We start from the raw sequence: 20,518 nt of genomic DNA, 5'->3' as shown, positions 1-20,518 counted from the left end.
TTATCTGCGCGTACTCAGTCCGATCTAACCCAATCGAACAGGGTTGTTTATCCTACCCGTTACAGGTAGGGTAGAGTGCAGGTTTACTTGTGGGTAGGGTGGGGTGCGGGTTTAGGATATACTCTACCCTACCCTACCCTACCCTATCCTACCCGCACCCTTAATATACTATATATTTAAAAATTATATGTATAGTAAAGGAAGTGAGTATTGAAACCACAATTTCTTTCTTGTAAAAGTTCAACATAACTACTAAGCTAATCATTTTAACTACTAATTTATTATGTTATTTAAAGAAGAATGTTGCTAGAACTTAGAGTTAGAAGAAGAAGGACAAGACATTTATCTTTGTTTGTGTTATTTTAATTTTATTAAGAATTTAATGATCATGCTATTTATAATTTTATATTAGATTTTTTTAAGATTTTATTGCTTTTAATTTTATTGAACTTAGTTTTTTACTTTCTATTTATTAATTTGTATGAAAGATGGAATGCTTGAATTTTATATTTGTTTGAAAAATTTTAATTTTTCTGCTAGTAGGGTCAAATATGATAGGGTTGAGAATTTTAAAGTGCAAGTAGGATTAGGATTGAGAGATTTTCAATTCGCAAGTAGGATAGAGTTAAATTTTATGTTTTTAACCTGCAGATAGGATTAGATTAAATCCAAACCCTACTCTACCCTATGTTATTATATCCATTGCCAGTCCTACATTCCACTCACACCTATCACTACTTCCCTTTACACTTTAAAACTGCTTTCTATTCTTTACATGATTTATGTCACATGGCCTAATAAAAAGGTCATTCTTTTTTCTCTTCCTTCTGTCATATGCAAAATATTTTAGTAATTTTAGCCCATACAAACTAAGTTTACTTGTAAAATTTTTCTGGCATAATGATAGATTTACAAACTAAAACATTCACAAATATTTTAAAATACTTAATGATATTAATAATTAAAATATCGTAACACCATAATTAATTTTGTGTCACCATTAATTGTTAGATAAAATTTGTCATGACAAGTTCCTGTGCTCACTCTTTTTTATTGAGCAATATTTAGGTACATTTTACAATACAGAATATATATATACAATAAATTATCAAATTGACATGTATGAATGAAAGAATTTTTCTTTTAGTATCATAGAAATTTTCTAAAATGATATTTGTAAGTTGGTTTGCTTGTAAAAATGGACAAGTTGGGTCAATAAAATTATAATTTATTTATAAGGAATAAATTTGGCTTGATCGACTCAAATAACTCGACAATCATATGTTTCAAATTATAATTTTCATGATCCATTTATATTTATGTTTTTTTATTTATTAAATAACTAATATGTTTTTATATAAGTTAATATTTGTCGTTAATGTTAATTTAATTATTTATTATCAATCATTTTCTAATATTTAATATTAATTTACATATATATTAATAGTTTTTTGCCATGTGACACATCAAAGTCATTTTTTAGGGAAGCGGATCTTTCACTAATATTGTTGTCAAGCTTAGCGACCTTATGCTAAAGTCACAGAATACTTTAGCTATTTCAATACAAATGTCACAAGCTAGTTTAACTAATTCCAGTTAACAGCTAACAAAAAAAAATATTACAATGGTAAAAAGATGACAACTGAATAACATATTTTAGAATGATAACAATTTGTTAAATAGTTCTTAAAATAGTAGTATGTCTGTTACGACCCAGCCCAGCTCGCACGCTGGCTGACCCGGCCCGAGAACATTCCGACCCGCTCGGTTGGGTTAACGCACATGATCTGTCCAGTCTGTGACCCAGACACGCACCCCCGCTACCAGCTGCATGACAGTTGTGGGGAAGGAAACTTCCAGGAAGGAGGCCTCTCTGTGTGGGGCCCGCCCTACTGACAGGATATATAAGGGGAGGGTCCTACCCCTCCCCCAAGGTATGTCATCATATCACTTACTCCCATACCACCTGCAAATTTTTTGACTTGAGTGTTGGAGTGTCCTTGCAGGTGGCACCCCCTCGCCTCACGAAGAGCTCAGAAAGTCGGCTGCCCCCGCCTTTCACGCCACAGATCCAGATTGTGGCTAGCACCCATCTTCACACCCAGCAAACACCTCCGAACCGTCCGGTAACCGACCAACCGACCATTGGCGCCGTCTGTGGGGACTGGCCGATATGGACTTTATTTTGGGTCCAGTAGAGGCGAACAACGAAGGCGGGCCCTGTGGGGAGGGGATGGACCCTAGAAGCGGTAGGGTAGCCACAGGGGCTCCCTCTCGCGAGTGCACTAGATCTCCTCGCGGCAACCCGAGAGACGACCCTAACAGGTAGTGACAGGGCCATAATAATACAAGAACTGCGCCACAGAGTGCAAAACCTAGAACGGGAAGTGGCTGGCAAAGAGCACCAACAACTGACTCCGAGTCAAGACCGTTCCCGGTCTCCTCAAAGGAGAGAGAGAGGTCTCCGAAGAAGTCGTTCCGGGCGCACCCCGAGCCACCGATCAGGGTCAGAGAGCCAGGAAAGTAGGAAAGTGCCCAGAAGATGGAGAGATCCCGTGATTTACTCCAGATCAACGTCAAGAGATATCGTAAAGGAAGACCAAGAGGGCAGCAGAGAAAGACCAAGGGGAAGCCAACCACATCAAGAAGACAACAGAGAGAGGTCAAGGAGAAGCCGACCGCACAGAGAAGACAGTAGAGAAAGACCGAGGAGAAGGCGACAACTAGTGGTCATGGAGGCAACCCCTTTCCACCATTCGATCCTGAAGTCCGGCTACCGAAGCACTTCGATAAGCCAACGGACATGAAGTATGATGGGACCCCCAGGAACACCTAACGGCCTTTGAGGCCAAGATGAACCTGGAAGGGGTGGGTGATGAAGTAAGATGTCGCGCTTTCCCGATAACCTTAGTGGGACCGGAAATTCGGTGGTTCAACGCCCTAACCCAAGGCTCGGTGACGACCTTTGGGGACATCGCCCGCGCCTTCCTAGCCCAGTTCACTACACGTATCGTAAAGGCAAAGCATCCGATCAACCTGCAAGGGGTAACCAAGAGAGTTGGCGAACCGCTAGGAAGTACCTAGACAGGTTCAATGACGAGTGCTTGGAAATTGACGGCCTAACCGATTCGGTGGCCAGCTTATGCCTGACGAATGGATTATTAAACGAGGACTTCAGGAAGCATCTTACCACCAAGCCCGTATGGACTATGCAAGAGATCCAAAACGTGGCTCGGGAGTATATCAATGATAAAGAGGTCAGCAAGGTCGTGGCGGCCAATAAGCGGCAGCCTGCCTACAGTCAAGCTCGACAACCCGGTAGCGGAGAAAGGCCAAAGGAGCACTCCAAGGACGGAGCTTCAGCCAAGCAGAATACGAGGCCTTGCTGGGCAGATTAGTTTTGGCAAAAGAGGTCAGGGCAACCAGAATTGAAGTGTGCAGCGACTCCCAGGTCGTCACATCACAGATTAATGGGGGCATACCAAGCCAGAGATTCCCTATTGCAGAAATATCTGGCGAGAGTCAGAAAACTAAGTGAGGAGTTTGACGAGATAATGGTGCATCACGTACCAAGAGAAAGGAACACCCGAGCGGACCTCTTATCAAAGCTAGCAAGCACCAAACCAGGAACCGGGAACCGATCTCTGATACAAGGCTTAGTAAAGGAACCGACGGTGACCCTGCACGTGGCGCAGGCAACCGACCCTCCATCCTGGATGAACCTAATCATGGATTTCTTGGAAAAGGGAGTACTCCCCGAGGACGACAAAGTGGCAAAGGCGTTAAGAAGAGAAGCGGCCAATTATGCGGTAATACAAGGCCAGTTGTTCAAGAAAGGGCCCAGCCAACCCCTGTTGAAGTGCCTACGCCCCGACCAAACAGACTAGTACTAAGCGAGGTCCACGAGGGATGTTGCGACCACCACATTGGTGGAAAGTCCTTGGCCAGAAAGCTTGTCCGGGCTGGTTATTATTGGCTCTCAATGATGGCGGTCTCGAAAGAATTTGTGAAGAAGTGCAAAAGCTGCCAGGAAAACGCTAACTTTCATAGGGCCCCGGCAGCCAAGCTAAGCCTGTTAACAGCTTCGCGGCCATTTTCGCAATGGAGAATCGACCTGCTGGGGCCTTTTCCGGTTGGACCAAGGCAGGTCAAATATATAGTCGTAGCCATTGACTATTACACAAAGTGGGTAGAGGTGGAGCCGATGGCCAGCATTTTCTCGGTCAACTGTCGGAAGTTCATGTGGAGACAAGTGATAGCCAAGTTTGGAATACTAGAAGTCGTCATCTCGGACAACGGGACGCAGCTTGCTGACAAAAGTTTGGAGAATTTCTGGCCGGCCTGGGCATAAAGCAAAAGTTCTCGTCTGTGGAGCATCCCCAAACCAACGGCCAAGTGGAAGTGGCAAATAAGGTCAACCTGCAAGGCCTCAAAAAACGACTTGATAAGAAGAAGGGAGCATGGGTTGACGAGTTGGCCTCAGTCCTCTGGTCTTACCGCACAACTCAGCAGTCGTCTATTGGGGAAACGCCCTTCCGGCTCACCTATGGGGTAGATGCAATAATACCCGTAGAAATCGGTGAGCCGAGTCCACGACTACTTCTAGGAAGAGTCGAAGAGGCCGTAGAATAAGACTTGGTGGATGAAGCCAGAGAGATGACCCACTTGTCGGAGACAGCACTCAAACAAATAATGGCCCTCTGCTATAACGCCAAGGTACTCAAGAGAGAATTTGAACGGGACGACCTGGTCCTACGGCGCAACGACATAGGACTACCGACTCCGGGTGAAGGAAAGTTGGCGGCAAACTGAGAAGGCCCATACAGGGTGAAGAAGGTCCTTGGCAATGGCGCCTACAAGTTAGAGCGGTTGGACGGCAAGGAAGTTTCGAGGACCTGGAATGCAGGCAACTTAAGGAGATTCTATTCCTAGTAAGCAAGAAGCGTCAACCAGGCAGATGGCCTGCCACTATAGATGGTTTAGTAAGACACGTGTTATTTTGTGTTGAATTATTTGCCCTTGTCATATATTTACTATTACCTTGTCTTTGAACCATTTACCTATACTATTCATCTACTGTTTGTTGTTTTTTTTTTGCGTTGAGCATTACTAGTTGAATCGTTAAATGATGAAACAGTATGCCGGGATTGATCACCCTGGAAACCACCAAAGAAAAGAATGTCACCATGCGCGGTTACTAAAATAATAAAAGCCACGGTCTGGCTTCACCAATTACCAGCAAAACGGTAAGCAAATGTAAACAAATAGCCGACTACGATCACAACAGTAAAGAGGAAATAAAGTAAAAGGATTACCGATGAAGCGAGAAAAGAAGAAGTTCGTTACATGCCGACCAAACGGCAAACGTATTTGTTAAAACTACGAAATTTCTAAATCCAGAAAAGTTTACAGTCTACAAAGCTAAAAGATATAAGTTACTTCTTCGGCATGTCAACAATCTTGCCATCCCTAATAGTTTTGAAAATGCCAACAGCCGAGGTATCAAAATCGGGAGCCAGTAGCTTCACTTGAGCCTTGAGGGCCTCCTCGGTCATCAGGATGGCACTCTTGCCCTGCTTCACGGTGTCTTTATACTTCTTCTTAAACTCAGCAGCTTCACCCTGAGCCTTGGCCGACGAGAGTGCCTCATCGCGTTCCTTCTCCAGCATGGCCACCCGACCTTGAGCAGTATTAAGCTGACTTTCCAGGGTAAGCTCTTGCTCGGTAAGACGTGCCACCGAAGCGTCAGCGGCCTGGACCTTTTCCTTAGCAGTTTTGACTTCCTCCTCAGCAACCTTGACTTTCTCCTCGGCCGTCTTGGCCTTCTCCTCAGCAGCAGCGAGTTGCTCCTAAAGCAGCTTCACCTCATCCCTGTACCTGGCGTTAGCTTTGATAGAGGAGTCAAGCTTCACTTTCAAGGATCGCGTTCCCGCCAGAGTGGATTCCGCCTTTTTCGCTATCGAGACTCCTCGAAGCAAAGTGCGGTACATCCATCTCGCTTGTGAAGCAAGATCCCCACCGTAGAAGAAGTCCTCCGTGCTGGGAAGCAGCTGGGAATCAATAAAGTTTCCGACATCAAAGTTCTTCTTCATAACGGTGAGAACCCCCTCCAGACTGGAAGACGGCCTCTTCTTCCTTGGATTGTCAACCAACACCTCAATTTCAGGACTAGAATACGACTTCCTTTTTCTCGGATTGTCACCCTCCTCCTCAGCCCCCGGATCCCCCTCTGGTCGGGGTCCCGAACCAGCCCCCGCCTCCTGCTGAAGACCCGAAGCGGCGCTGGTTCCTGGCCCCTCCCCCTGGGTAGGCTGGGACTGGGCATCAGGCTCAATGACATCGTCAGCCGGCACTTCCTGAGCAGGGGTAGTGGAATCGTCATCACTTCCATCAGCCAAGAAAGTGTTGAACAAAGCATCAAGTCCTGTTACCTCGGCTGACATTGACACTGCAACAAGATACGGAAACATGTTAGTCGTCAAATCGTCAGATAAATAAAAACAAAGGTAAACACAGAAAATCACCAGACGGCTACTCACATATATAATTCCTAGCCATGTTCCGATCACCCATAAGGAGATGGGGGTTAACAAGATTCTTCCCAAAAACAGCCAACAATACGTCGGCAACCATCTTATTCTCCGGAGATAATCCCTTATACGTTATTTTGGTAAAGGCGTTGGCCCCCGCCCCAAAACTCCAATAAGTCGGTATGCGACGTTCCCCTTCTAACGTCAACCAAAAGGGGTGCCGACCTTCCGCAGGATGAACTTTAAAATACTTATCCTTAAAACCATGATAAGAATCTTCGAATACGCCGAAGATTCTCCGGCCTTGGGCCGCCCGGAAGGACATGAAGCCCTTTTTAGCTTTCCCCTCTTTCGAAGGATTTGTTAGAGTGAAAAGAAAAAGAAACACTTCAACGGAGACCGGAAGCTCAAGATACTCGCACACCATCTCGAAATAGCGGATTGAGGCCCAACTGTTCGGATGCAATTGGGACGGCGCCACGTCACAACGGTTAAGTAGCGCCATTTGAAAAGGGGAGAAGGGGAGGCGAACTCCCAAGCGAGTGAACATGGCCTTATACAACCACATCCAGTCAGGGACCTGGGGAGCGTGTAGATTCAGTTGGAATATTCGTTTGTAGTCGGCAGGAATGAAAGCCGCATAATTAGACTCCTCGTCAGTTCCTCCACAAAGGTAATCGGCCCGTCGGAACTCGTCAAGTTCCTCCAGGCACATTTGATTAGGGGTTTCCTTCACATCTGAAGTCACCCATGCATAGCGGTCATAGGGCGCCGGTCTCACGACCCTCATGACGGGATGCTGGACCATACCTACAGTGGGGGCACCACCCAATATCAGTCTAAGAGGCCGGGAAGCCGATACTACTACCATAAAACAATAACTCCCCTATTCAACTACTATAATAAAACAGGGTATAAATCGACAGCTAAGACCAAGGCCAGGAAAACAAAATCCTAGAATGGTAACCCCCTACAGTATCTACCTAATGTTAAAACGCCAACAAACATGCAATTCATATCAAGAGTACAATGCACATGCAAAGGCCAGAATTACTAACAACAAAGATAAACAACGCCATATCAAAACCAGGAAAAGAAACAGGATAGTGATGATGATAGAAGGAAATCGAAGAATTGAGAAAGGTCTGGGAAAGCAGAGGCTCGCAACAAAGATGTTTGAAAGAAAGAGAAGAAAGCAAATGAGACACAATGGCAGTGCAACAAAACTAAGGCGAAACCAAATGGAAAACTGAAAAAGAAACCAACTCTGGGAAGCGTAAAGGGCAGGGGCAGAATAGTCTTTTCTTGCGGGTTTTGAATCATCCATTAAGAGCATTAAATTCTCGGCGCGAAGAATGAGGCGACGAAAAAAGCTCCCTAGTAGCGAACAAGCCCACACGCACGCAGAAGGCGCGTCCTTACCACGGACAACCGACTAGGCAACTACGCGCGAAGGAGAAAGAAGAACACGCTACCAATAGCGCTCACGACCATAGCTAGCGTGTTGGGGGCACTATTACGGTCCAGCTCAACTGGCACGCTGGCTGACCTGGCTTGAGAACATTCCGACCCGCTCGGTCGGGTTAACGCACATGACTCGTCCAGTCTGCGACCCAGACACGCACCCCCGCTACCAGCTGCATGACAGCTGTGGGGAAGGAAACTTCCAGGAAGGAGGCCTCCCTGTGTGGGGCTCGCCCTACTGATAGGATATATAAGGGGAGGGTCCTATCCCTCCCCCGATGTACTTCATCATATCACTTACTCCCATACCACCTGCACATTTTCTGACTTGAGCATTGGAGTGTCCTTACAGGTGGCACCCCCCTCACCTCACGAAGAGCTCGGGAAGTCGGTTGCCCCCGCCTTTCACGCCCCAGACCCAGATTGAGGCTAGCACCCATCTTTACACCCAGCAAACACCTCCGAACCGTCCGGTAACCGACCAACAGAACAATTTCAATTAAAAAAACAAATAAAATGATAAAATTGGTTTAATAATCCAATGCCCCAATAAACTTGATGAGTTTATACTTTATATTATGTACTTTTTTTTTAGATTTGTTAACTAATTTATTAAACTTTAGATAGTTTATTATCAAAATACATGTATGTACGATAAATATTTTTTATTTGTACTCTATGGATATCAGGTAAAAAAATTTGTTAAAATGACGCAATAATTAAAATAAAAAACGAAACGATCGATTTAACTCGTTAGTTCATATGAGTGGAGTTAATTCTATGTTTCATTAACTTGTTTCAAAATATGGGTTAGTCCTTTTTTCAATTTGTATTTGCTGCTAGTGATGAGTTGATTCAAATTCATCTTACTTATTTATTTGACAGCTATTATATGTATAGCTATAGATATCTTAGCAAATAAAAAAAAATAAAAATGTTTAAAACAAAATTTAATTATTTTTCTTTCTCTTAACGTAAATTCTTTGAAGTTTGAGAGAAATAAAAAATAAATATTAATGTTTCCGTATAGGTATGGACAATGTACATTTTTAAACCTCGATCAAATTTTAAATTTTGGGTAAAGTATTAAATTGGTTCCTTATATTTGGTTCTAATCCAGTTTTAGTTTCTAAAATTTAAAGTATCCTATTTGAATTAAAAAAATATTCATTTAGTTCAATGTAGTCCTGTCGTAAAGTCAACGTTAAATAATTAATGAAACTCAATTTTTAGATATAGAAAATTTGTATAACCAAACTCTTCGGTTGCTAAGAGCAGTTTCCTGCGATAGAGGTGACGTCGTTGCCACTGACGACCTTTCCCGTGAAAAGTGAGTTCTTGAAGATGTTCTTCATTTGCTTGAATTAAGGCCAGTGGTTTGTTGTTTCTCGAATTTATACTTCTTTTTCAGGAAAGGATATTAAGGTCTGGTGAAACAGTGATATTAATTATTTACCATTGATTTTATAGTAGAATTATATTGAAATTAAATGAAACTTTTTTAGATTTAAATAGAATACTTTAAATTTTAAAAATCAAAACAAAATTACACCGGACCAATTTAATACTTTACCGTTAAATTTTTTACTCTATCCGTAAAATAAGGTAAGTATTTGTGATTTTGCTCTATAAAATCATTATTATATATACAGCCATAACCGTTGGTAAACAAAACAAAAGATTTTGAATTTGCAATTTCTTCACATCAACTTTACTTTCTTGATTAATAAAAAATTTTTATGACTATATTTACTTTCTATTCGACATAATTCATCTCTAAAAAATTATATTCATAGTCTATAATAATAAAAAAAATATTATTCCTTAATTACATTTATATCAACTTTCATTGTCCAATCAATTGATGTAACATAATAAATCTACCACAAAACTAACCTCTAAATCACATATTATTAAATTTTCTTTTTCTTTTTTTGCACATTACGATCAACATGAACTTCTTGATTTTTTATAGAGGTGAAAATAAGTTTAGGCTCACTAATAAGATTCTAATATAGATAGTTAATTTAAATTTGACCTATATATATATATATATATATATATATATATATATATTAAAAAATTATTTTTATACGATACACCAAATTCAATATTTACTATATACAAAAGTATTTAAATCAAATATAAAATTAAAAAATTTAACAACTTTTTAATTATAAAAATTTATTTATATATTTATTTATATTTTAATATGTTGATATAATAACTTGACAGGTCTATTAAATTTATTTATAAATTTGGGTCTAACTAACATACTAATAAATTTAAATTTAAAAAAATTCTAAGACTGATCTTAGTCTACAACAAACTAGATCAGACAAAATTATATACAGATCAGATTGAACTTCTTAGAGGTTGCTTTACTTATTTTCAATTTCTAATTCCTTGATATAATTTGTAATATTAATTGAAACCCACCATTGAAGACAGAAAAATTTAAATACTTACAAAAAACTTTTTCTTCAATTTTTATAACAAGTAAATTATTAGATCAAATTGTTCCTCACATATGCAAATTCATAAAGAAGATAATGAAAATGTTTAGATATAATTGCTATTCTATGTAAAAATCTAACCAATTGGTATAAATCTTTGTGTCACCAGGTAAAAAAGGATGAAGATTGTGATACAAGAGAATGTGAGAAGAAGGATATCGCTATTTAGTTCTTTTTAACTTTAAAGGAAGATGAATTAGCGCTCATCACTATTAATTTGTTTAAGGAATTTTTTTAAAATATTTGTTTTTTTTTTTTAGTATTCTATAGATTTTATTGTTTATTTATTTATTTATTTTTATTTTTTAGTTACGGATGCTCCTTGTATCATTGGTATGTCAATAAAAACTAATGTATTAGATAATTGACAGATTTACAAGATCACAATGCATAATCAATATTACCCATTGATACAAATATAGTTAAATTAGTTATTAAGAACAATATATAATTTATATGTTTATAAATGTAAACATATATGAATAATTATTAACAAAAGTAACTTGTGTTTGTCTTATATACATCATCTCCTATTTGAATAATTATTTAAAAGAAAAGTTATTAATGCATCTAATTAATATGGTTAAATTCTTTTTTTTTCTTATGAAAATTTAATTAAAAGTTAGAATAAATTTATCTTTTACAAAAGACTAAACTATGTTTATCTTATTCTTTTTTTTTCATGTATGTAACTTTTATTATATTCTAGAATAGTTCTTTAACAAATTTAATATCCTATCAAATTAAAGTAAAATATAAACAATTATGTATATAGTTTTGTTAAATTGTGTGAGAAGTTATTAATCATCTACCATCCAATTTTCAAATAAATAAATAAATAATTACTGCTTTCATCAAGATTTGTTACTACATAATTAACTTTTATTAACATTTAAAAAATGTTATCAAATCATATTAAAATACTATCTATATATATTAATAATATGTTAACAAATATTAAATATATTCTATATTATTAAATAATTTTATTAATATTTTTCTAAAAATTTAATAATATTAAGTAAAAATATTACAATAGATCTTCTATAGTAATATTATGAGAAATGTTACAATAGACCTTTCTTAGTAGCACTTAAAGAAATGTTACAATAAATATTTTATAACACTTAAAAAAATATTACCATAAATATTTTTTGTAACACTTAAAAAATATTATAATAAATATTTTATGTAACACTTAAAAAAATATCACCATAGATGAAAAACAGGATAATAGAAGATGATTAATTTAATTCAAACTTAAATTTGATTTCTTTAAATGATACTTTCCAAAAATTATCCTTGTACATGAATAACTTAATATTTTATATTAAAAATTATATTATCAAAAAAATCGATAGATCTTTTTTTTTTAATCAGAAAGATATAAAGTTTAAAATATTTATTAATATATATTTTTAAATAATATTTAACCTTTATTTTGTACCGAATTTATTTAAGGTTTTTTTTTTCACATTTAAGCTTTATTATATTATCGTTATATTGTATAAGTATAAAAAGATGGAAACTAAATTTTTATCTTTAATTTTTATTATTATTAGTTTTTGGAATCAAGTTTTTTGGATTCTTGGCCTATAATTTCTTTTTTTTTTTGAAGTTTGAGAGAAATAAAATTTAATATTAATCATAAATGTGAATGACCAACTACAATATCAGTCACTTTGCAATGCAAAAGCAACATTATAAAATAATTTATACTAAAAATTACATGCATAATTTATGATGTACACAATGACATGACATGATACAAAATACACACATATATAGAAACACAAATTTTAAATTTTTATAAGACATATAAACATGATATATATTAATTATTTAATTTTATTTGGTAATTAGATACCAAATTTTTAGGCATCATAATAAATATTTTTAACATTTATGATACAAATAAAAAAAAGACGATCGAATAGAATAATTTAATTTAAAACTTATCTTTCTAGTTAGTATTGTAACACTCTACCACACAGAGTTTTACACCTAGGATGTAAAACAGAGGTGGTGTGGTATTACGACCTCTAAAATAAAATATATATAATAATATATAACAAATGTTATAGTATACTAGGAGTTTTGAAAAATGGGTAAAGCAAAATTCGTAAAATAAAAACGCAACACTCCGGAAACGGAATTACTTGCGTGCTAAAAAAACTAAGGGTTAGAGTTATGAATAAGCAAAAAAGTGAATAGAAGCCAAGAATACAGTGAAACTAGTTCCTGACTCAGCCTGCGAAGCCAAGGCTGGCCGGAGAATATATACATATATATACATAAGTATCCCAAATACCCAAAATATAGAAATAAAATCCTAACTCTCCTGTAAGCTCTAAGAGGAACAAAATAATCAAGTTTCTTGGAGAAAAAGCTAAGTAATTAAGTACAAATATACATAAGCTGATAAACCAAAATATCCCGGGGACTACTCCGCTTTAGGAATCCAGACGCTTAGCGAGGAACCTCTCGACCTGCATCTGAAAACAACAACACAGTATGGGGTGAGAACCGGAGGTTCTCATCATGGTAAAGGTGCCACGCGTATAATAAATAAGATCCTTGGAATGCCAAAGGCAATCCTAGAACTCCGTTATACAATTATAAAACTTAATTTCTAAGCAGAAGCCATAAATAGGGGTAGGTAATCTAAGCATTCCTAAATTTTACTCACTTTCAAACCTAATCTAAACACCAACCCACTTCACCCTTCCTCCTTTCTTCCGTCATCCATAATTCAGCAGAGACAAGCAGTCAAACAAGTTCACGCACAAGTAATAAGCAGATAGTACAAGTAGCAAGTATAACAGGTAGCAGGATGTATATATTCAGTTAGGCAATTTCAGATAATATATAGCAATCAAAACAAATAAATGCACATGATGCATGCCTGCCCTATGGCTGATGAGGCTCATCTGTCGGTTATCCAGCCAACCCGACAAGTCCGAAAACCTTAGACTATCCCCCGTCGCGCATCCCCAAGAATCTATGCATAGATTTCACATTCATTTATCATTCAAATCACTCAATGGGGGCTATCCATACCCGGGAATTTATATGTGTCCGATCACCCTTACAACGTAGGGTCAACAGAGTATCGAGTTTTAACCTGGAACACGTGGTGGCAAGCCACGGTTCTTACCCAGGAAAACTCGTATCTCAGATATTATCATTCATAAGCCATTTCATTTTCATAATCATTATATAATCATTTATCAAAGCCATGGCATCATACCTCATTTAACATTCTCATCTCCTTCATATAACTCATCAATTTACCTCTTACTTCATTCCCAAGTTATCCCAAATTCCTACCTTCTGCTATTTACTAAGCCTAATAGTAGAATCTAGGGTTAATAGGGCAAAAATAGGGGTTTAGGGTTTCAAATTCATGTTTGGAACAGAAAAACACAGGTGCTGTAAAACAGGGTGTGTGCGTACGCACACACCTGTGCGTGCACACAACTAAAAAAGAAAGCAGAACGTGTGCGTGCGCACGTATGCGTGCGTGCACACACATCACCTGGTGTGCATGCACCCCACCTGTGCTAGTGCCACCAACAGAAGGCCTAACCTAGTGTGTGCGTGCGCATAAGAGCGTGCATACGCACAGGTAGATTTTTGCTTCTGTTGGGTGCGTGCGCACAGCTGTGTGCGTGGGCACACATCAGAAATCTGGTTCTGCTGCAACATTCAGAATTTCAGTTTTTCGCATCAAATTTCCGGCGTCCATATGGTATCAGAGTAGTTCATTCCTATAGAGCTTGAGGGACGAACTGACGATGCTTCTAGACATACTCTGGGTGTCTATACATGCTATTTAGGGTATCTAACTGATATATGTGGCATGAATGCTCATGAGCATGCATCTGGGACTTTGAAATACTAGACATGAGATATAGAGACTGATCACCTTGATATCACTTACTTGTTTGGTATAAACAGGAACCAAATGGCGTCTCGTGGGTGCAGTTGTGAGTGCAATCGAGGTCGAGGACGGAGGGTTAATAAGGTAACCATACCGATAGATAGTTTGATCGATATCGTGACTGCAATGATGAGTGTTGTTGCTGCCATTGGTGTTGTTGCTGCTGCGACCATTCGAGTGATGGATGGGATGGAACCACAAGCTGGAACTAGCAACGATAGTGATAATGAATATGAAGGTAGATATAATGTTCCGAATACAGGGGTACCAGTGGGTTATCCGGAGCATGTTAACACGGGTCAGGCAATGGGAGAAAGCTCAAGGAGGACTGAGGTAGCAAGGAATAATCGTCGGGAACCCTTCACAAAGAAAAAGGGACATATTACACCTAGGAGCCAAAATTTCAAAAGAAAATCATTTGTCGCTTTACATTCCTAGCACCGGAACAATGACCAAAGGAACGACAACCGTCCAGATCCGAATTCAGAAGGGCAAACTAGTACTCAACCGGATGACTTAAGGTGCGCAAGATGCAAGAAGTACCATCCAAGCAGACCATGCGAGGCCGGATTAGGCGTATGTTACAAGTGCGGGAAGCCGGGGCATATAGCTCGAGATTGTCCACACAGGAAACGCTGGAATGCAGCTGAATCTGATTCTCAGACCCGAGGTAACCATGAACTAGCAATTGAGTTTTTAGCTACCTTGCATATCATTAATATGTAATATCCATTGGTGAAGCATGACAAGTTTTGATGATCGTGGAGTCCGAGCCGATGGTTAGTCAAAGACTATTAGTTGTTAAGATGGAGCGATACTTAGCTAACTTAGATGAGTGACTAGGTTTTTAAAGGATGAGAATCAGAATGACGCAGTGGAAGCAGGGTGGATTATACCTAAGGAATTGGAACTGTCAAGAGCTATACGGAGTTACCATTTGAAATCCAGTAATGTTAAGACTTTGAGGAAGAGGAATTGAGCGGATTCAACCTTTAGTTGCTAATTAATTAAGAGACGAGTCAAGGTAAGACCAAATCCCTATACGAGAGAATTCTCAAGACCGTTTTTGAAGATGTACCAGAATTTTCACCATAGGGAGAACATGAGTTTACGATAGACTTAGTGGCGAAAGCCGGATCAGTGTTGATTGCATCACAAGTGAACATTATAATCAGTAAAACTCAGGACCGAGTTAGAGGGAGTACTGGAAGAGAGAATCGTCCAACTAAGTGTTTCTTTGCGAGAGCGTGCCAACTAATCTTCACGACTTAATCTATCCTTTCTCTTATAGCTTACATTGAAAGCTCTATCTTGAATCTTCTCTTGTAAAAGCCCAACTCATCGTTCTTTTTGTTCCTTACTCGTATAAAGCTTGTCTCTTTTGAATTAAGCCTGAACTCATCCTAATATAATCACATAATCCTTGAATCCTGGAAACCTGCGGTGCGTGGAGTTGCTCTCTTGTGGAAACTTGCATTCCTTTAAAGCCAACTAGAACCTATTCAATTCGACATGTCTTATTCTTTCCATTCAATCTTGATGTGAACTTCTTCCCTGAGATGCGACTAGATTTCACTTCTTGTGCATTCCATTAGTTCTGTACAACTCTAGTTAACTGTATGCAAGACTTTCTTTTTGAATTCTCGTGAACACCGTTCGTGTTACTCATTTGTCCCTTTGAACATAACATTTCTTGGAGAAAATCAACTTGTATTGGATTTTATGTCACGCATAATTCTTAGATGCAATTATTAGAGTGTCAATCCTTTAAAACAAGACTATTGAAACATGAAAATAAACCAGCGACATTACTAGGGAATTTAAAACCTTAATCCTTGCCGATCGTATCGCTCGTGACTAAATAGATGCAATGAGGTGCACCATGTGATTGAAATACTAGAATACGATGGAAGCCTTCGAGCCATGGAAAGAAGATTGATCCTTCTGTCAATATTCGTATCGCTTAGGCCTAATGAACCATTTAGGAAATGACTACGATGTATTATTGGAGGACTTAAGATGCGTGCTGATCCAACACCGTGAGGTTGTGGTAGACGCGCTAAGCAAAAAGTTTCTAAGAGATTCTTGGACGATAAATCCAAAAGGAGAAAATGTTAGATGAGTTAAAGTTCTAAGTTGAAAGAGTGAGAGTGCGATTGGAAGTGTCGGTCTAAATCTATTGTTATGTTACAACGTGGCATCGATGAAGTAAGGGACGCATAACGAGACAATAAGGAGCCGCCAAAGATGTCAAAGTCTGGTAAACAAAAGGGAATTAAGAAAAAATTTATATGTCCAATGCCGAAATAAAGATCGTAGAGTCAAGGACTGAGGGAGCGCAAAAATGGTGATAAGGAGCTACTAAGAGTATCGAAGCCTGTTGAATAAAAAAGATACCAAGAGAGAGTTATGTGTCGAAATCGAAAGTTGAAATGAGAAGCCGTTGTCTGAAGCTTACGAAGAGAAGATTTTCGAAGTTACCTTGAGATTTCTAAAATGTATCACGAACCCAAAAGATATTTTGAGCAACCAGAAGTGAAGAACGAAGTGACAATCTGTGATTACATGTTCGACGCATGAGAAAGAAAGGAGAGACCACTAGAAGCCGTGCAAAATGCTACAACCATCGAAGGGTCTACATTAAAGGTAAAAGAGAATAGCCATCGATTTCATAATAGGTTACCGAGGTCTAGGACAAATAGTGATACTGTTAGGGAATCGTGGACCAAGTGACCAAGTCCATTTTGCCTATCGGAGCAAACTTCTTAGTGGGGATATCAACGAGACAATACATCAGGGAGAAGGTGAGACTTCAAAATACGCTAAACACCTTTGAATTAATCGAAAACTAGAGCATCGAACATCTTAGTTCCTGAATTTGATAGCCGAGACAACGAAGAAAAAGTTACGCAAATAAATGAGCTAAAGCTCATTTTCTTCTCTAAGAACACAACAGAAGCAGCGCCAGACGCAAGGAGAAGAAGAAAAGGATACAAAACCCTTGTTTCAATTTCCAAACGCCGTAACTTCTCCGTTCGAACTCCGATCACCGCATCGTTCGCGGCCACGCGTCCAGCACGTCGAGCTCTATATTTCTGTTAGATCAATTTTACCAGTAAGCTCCAATTCCATCTCAGATTTTCTATCTCCTTTTCTATTCTTGAAATTGAACCCTTATGGTGAAACTTTGCCAATTTGGTGTTCTAGGTTCGTTTTATCTTGCGGAGCTTATTGGGTTTGAGTTGCTACGCGTATGGGTGTGGTAAGGATCACCTAAACCCTAATCTAATTTTGGTTTTATTATGTAGAATCTGAAATTTAAGTGTACATGTGTATTAGGTGTGAATTAAGTTTATATATAAGCATTGGAATTGAAAAGTAAGCATTTGGAAGCTTGGTGGTGATCAAAGCTGAGATTGTGGCTGGTTTCTTTGAGTTTGAGGGGATGTGTTGTGACTTGGATGGCTGTCTTGGATTAAGTATAGTGATCGGCTAAGGTATGGTTTAGGTTTCGCACGTTTAATATGTAAGGTTGTGTGAAAACTTAGGCTAGAGAACTATAGGATAAGTTGAAAAGGATTTTATGCATTAAATGGTTAGTTTTGTGATGTTAATGGTAGATTGATGATTAGCCTTGTGTTGGAATTAATGGTCATGAGATGAATGGAATTAATGAGAATGTGTTATTGGAACTAATAATGGTGAATTGATGATGTTGCTGGTATATGTCCATGAGATTTTGTGGTTATGACTTGTTGATTTGGTTAATGATGATTTATGGCTTGTTATTAAAGAATTGAAAAAGTAAATTAATGAAATTTTAAAGTTGTAGCTTGTGGTTGAAATGGTAAATATTGGGATTATTGCATGGATTTTATGGAATGGTATGAGCAATGATATGCTAGTGATTGGTGATAATGAAATGAGGCTTGATATGTTGTAAATGTGCAGGTTTTGTGGGCAGGAAATGTGAATTTGGTAAAAATGGGGTTTGGTATATTTTAGTAAAAAGTGGTTTTGATGAACTTTGGAAGTCTATAGCTTGCTCCTCAAAGGCAAAGAACACCACCAGAAAGAAAAAAAATAAATTGGCTATAAAGTAATTTTAATAGAGAAATAAAAGACCTATGCTCTTGATACCGTGTTAGAATCAAGAGATTAATCTAAAGAGGATGTTTTTGTGTATTATTCGGTGTTTTGCCAATGATACAATGTACAATGATATATATAGGTGCTAGAAGAATCAAAGTAATAAAAGCGTAATATCCTATAATAAATATACAGATGTGCTAAATAAATATAAATGATGTTAATGAATCTTAATTGATCCTAATTATACTCTAACAACCTGAAATCCATACTCCACAGTCATGGAAGCAGAACACTTATTAACTAATGTACTCAACTACTCATTAGGTTAGCAATGACTATGAATTCGGATCTCTAATATTCAGTCTTTGGCTATGGCTATATATATAGGGTAAAGGTATGTATCTCGTCTCATCTCATCTCATCTCATCTCATCTGGAAGTTTTCAATTGAAATTTGATTGATTTTTTTTCTAAAGTAGAAAAATATTCATTAAAATAGCAAAATGAATACAATAAGTTGTTCAGTCCTATCTTGGACACCAAAAGCCAGATTTAGACTTCGGGGTTTTCCAAAATATCCTTATGACTAAAGAAAGAGATTAATAAAACAACTGAGGAGAGAAAAAAAAAATAGAAAAGAGAAGAGAGAAGAGAGAAGTCACGCTAAGTCCTCGTTCTTGTCTAGAACTCCTGTAACAACTCCATAGCTTGTTCAAAAAATTTTTGAGGAGAAATAATTTTGCTCACAAAGATCTTCAAGATTCTGTCTCTCCAGTTCATCCAACACAAAACTGCCACGAGCACCGAATTCTTCATCTCCTGTGTCGTTTGGTTCAACTGATTTACTACATGCGACCACCACTTTTCAAACGGCTGAGTTCCCAATGCTTGGCCCAAATGGCTAACCGGTAAAAGTTGCCATGCTTGGTTTGCGAGATGGCACTGGATTAAGCAGTGAGTGATTGATTCTCCATCTTTCTCACACCTAGGGCAGACATTGGGGATGCTCTGGAACCTTTCATTCAGTCTTCCCCTCACAGCAAATCCATTATGACAAGCCTTCTAAATGAATATTTTATTTTTGGGATGCATAGTAAGTTTTAGAAGGCTTTCCACATCTTCTTTTCTCTGCATGCTTCCGGTATTGCTCCATAGGTGAGTGAAAAAAGTGGTACGCAATTTTGTAGCCCGTGGATACTGAGTATGTCCTTGATTTTACGCTGGACCAAGTTAGTCTATCATTCCTTTCTTCAATTTTGTCTGTAATATTCTAGTTGTAATATCTGGAACAAAGTTTGCTGTTATTGTGTGTTCATCCCATTATCTGTTGTTGTTAATGAGTTGGTTAACCCATTCTAGTTGAGCATTAAAGATCTGATTTTGCATTGTAGCAATAGGAAATGAGTTTTTTATCCAAGGGTCTTCAAGAATTTGCACTGAGTTCCCCAACTAATTTTTCATAGCAGTTCTTTCTCCAAAACCTTCCTCCCTTCAAGTAGGCTCCTCCATGTCTAAGATGGATTGTGACCAGTCTTAGCTGTCAAGAAAGTAGAATACCTGAAATATCTTCCTTTGTAAAGTTTATTGACTAGTGAATCTGATTTAGTGGCTATTCTTCATCCTTGTTTGGCTAGCATGGTCAGATTGAAAGCTTTTAGATTCTTGATTCTCAGGCCTCCTTGAGTTTTCTCTCAACTGATAATATCCCATTTAATCTATCACTGTTTTCTTTCCAAATCTTTTTGCCCCACCAGAAGTTTATTATCTTCTTTTGTACTTTCTCTAATAAGAAGTCAAGTAATCTAAAACAACTCAAAGTATAAAGTGGAACAGCTATTACTATTGCCTTGACAAATACTTCTTTTCTGTTTATTGAGAGAAATTGAAATTTGATTGATTGCTAAATAAAATTTTAAATTTGATATTTAAGTTGTTAAAAATATGATTTCGTTTTAATGTTTTGATGAGATTTGA

The 20,518-nt window shown here is 38.0% G+C and overlaps 1 protein-coding gene and 1 pseudogene across 1 annotated transcript; both read left to right on the top strand.

Annotated features, from left to right (window-relative positions):
• Positions 1-3,470: 3,470 nt before the first annotated feature.
• Positions 3,471-3,887, top strand: LOC148573160 (uncharacterized). Its single transcript, XM_088505693.1, has one exon. The coding sequence runs from the start codon at positions 3,471-3,473 to the stop codon at positions 3,885-3,887; it is 417 nt and encodes a 138-aa protein (XP_088361819.1).
• Positions 3,888-14,477: 10,590 nt separating this feature from the next.
• LOC148573159 (uncharacterized) lies at positions 14,478-15,179 on the top strand (annotated as a pseudogene).
• The last annotated feature ends 5,339 nt before the right edge of the window (positions 15,180-20,518 follow it).

The sequence above is a fragment of the Arachis ipaensis genome, chromosome B2 (assembly GCF_059453495.1).
Source record: "Arachis ipaensis isolate K30076 ecotype BB chromosome B2, ASM5945349v1, whole genome shotgun sequence".
Classification (NCBI taxonomy): Eukaryota; Viridiplantae; Streptophyta; class Magnoliopsida; order Fabales; family Fabaceae; genus Arachis; species Arachis ipaensis.
The sequence above is the reverse complement of the archived record's forward strand: the minus strand, read 5'-3'. Positions and strand labels throughout refer to the sequence as shown.

Bases quoted from the DNA above. Each gene is read 5' to 3' on its own strand.
- LOC148573160 (XM_088505693.1), top strand. From the start codon at position 3,471: ATGGGGGCATACCAAGCCAGAGATTCCCTATTGCAGAAATATCTGGCG.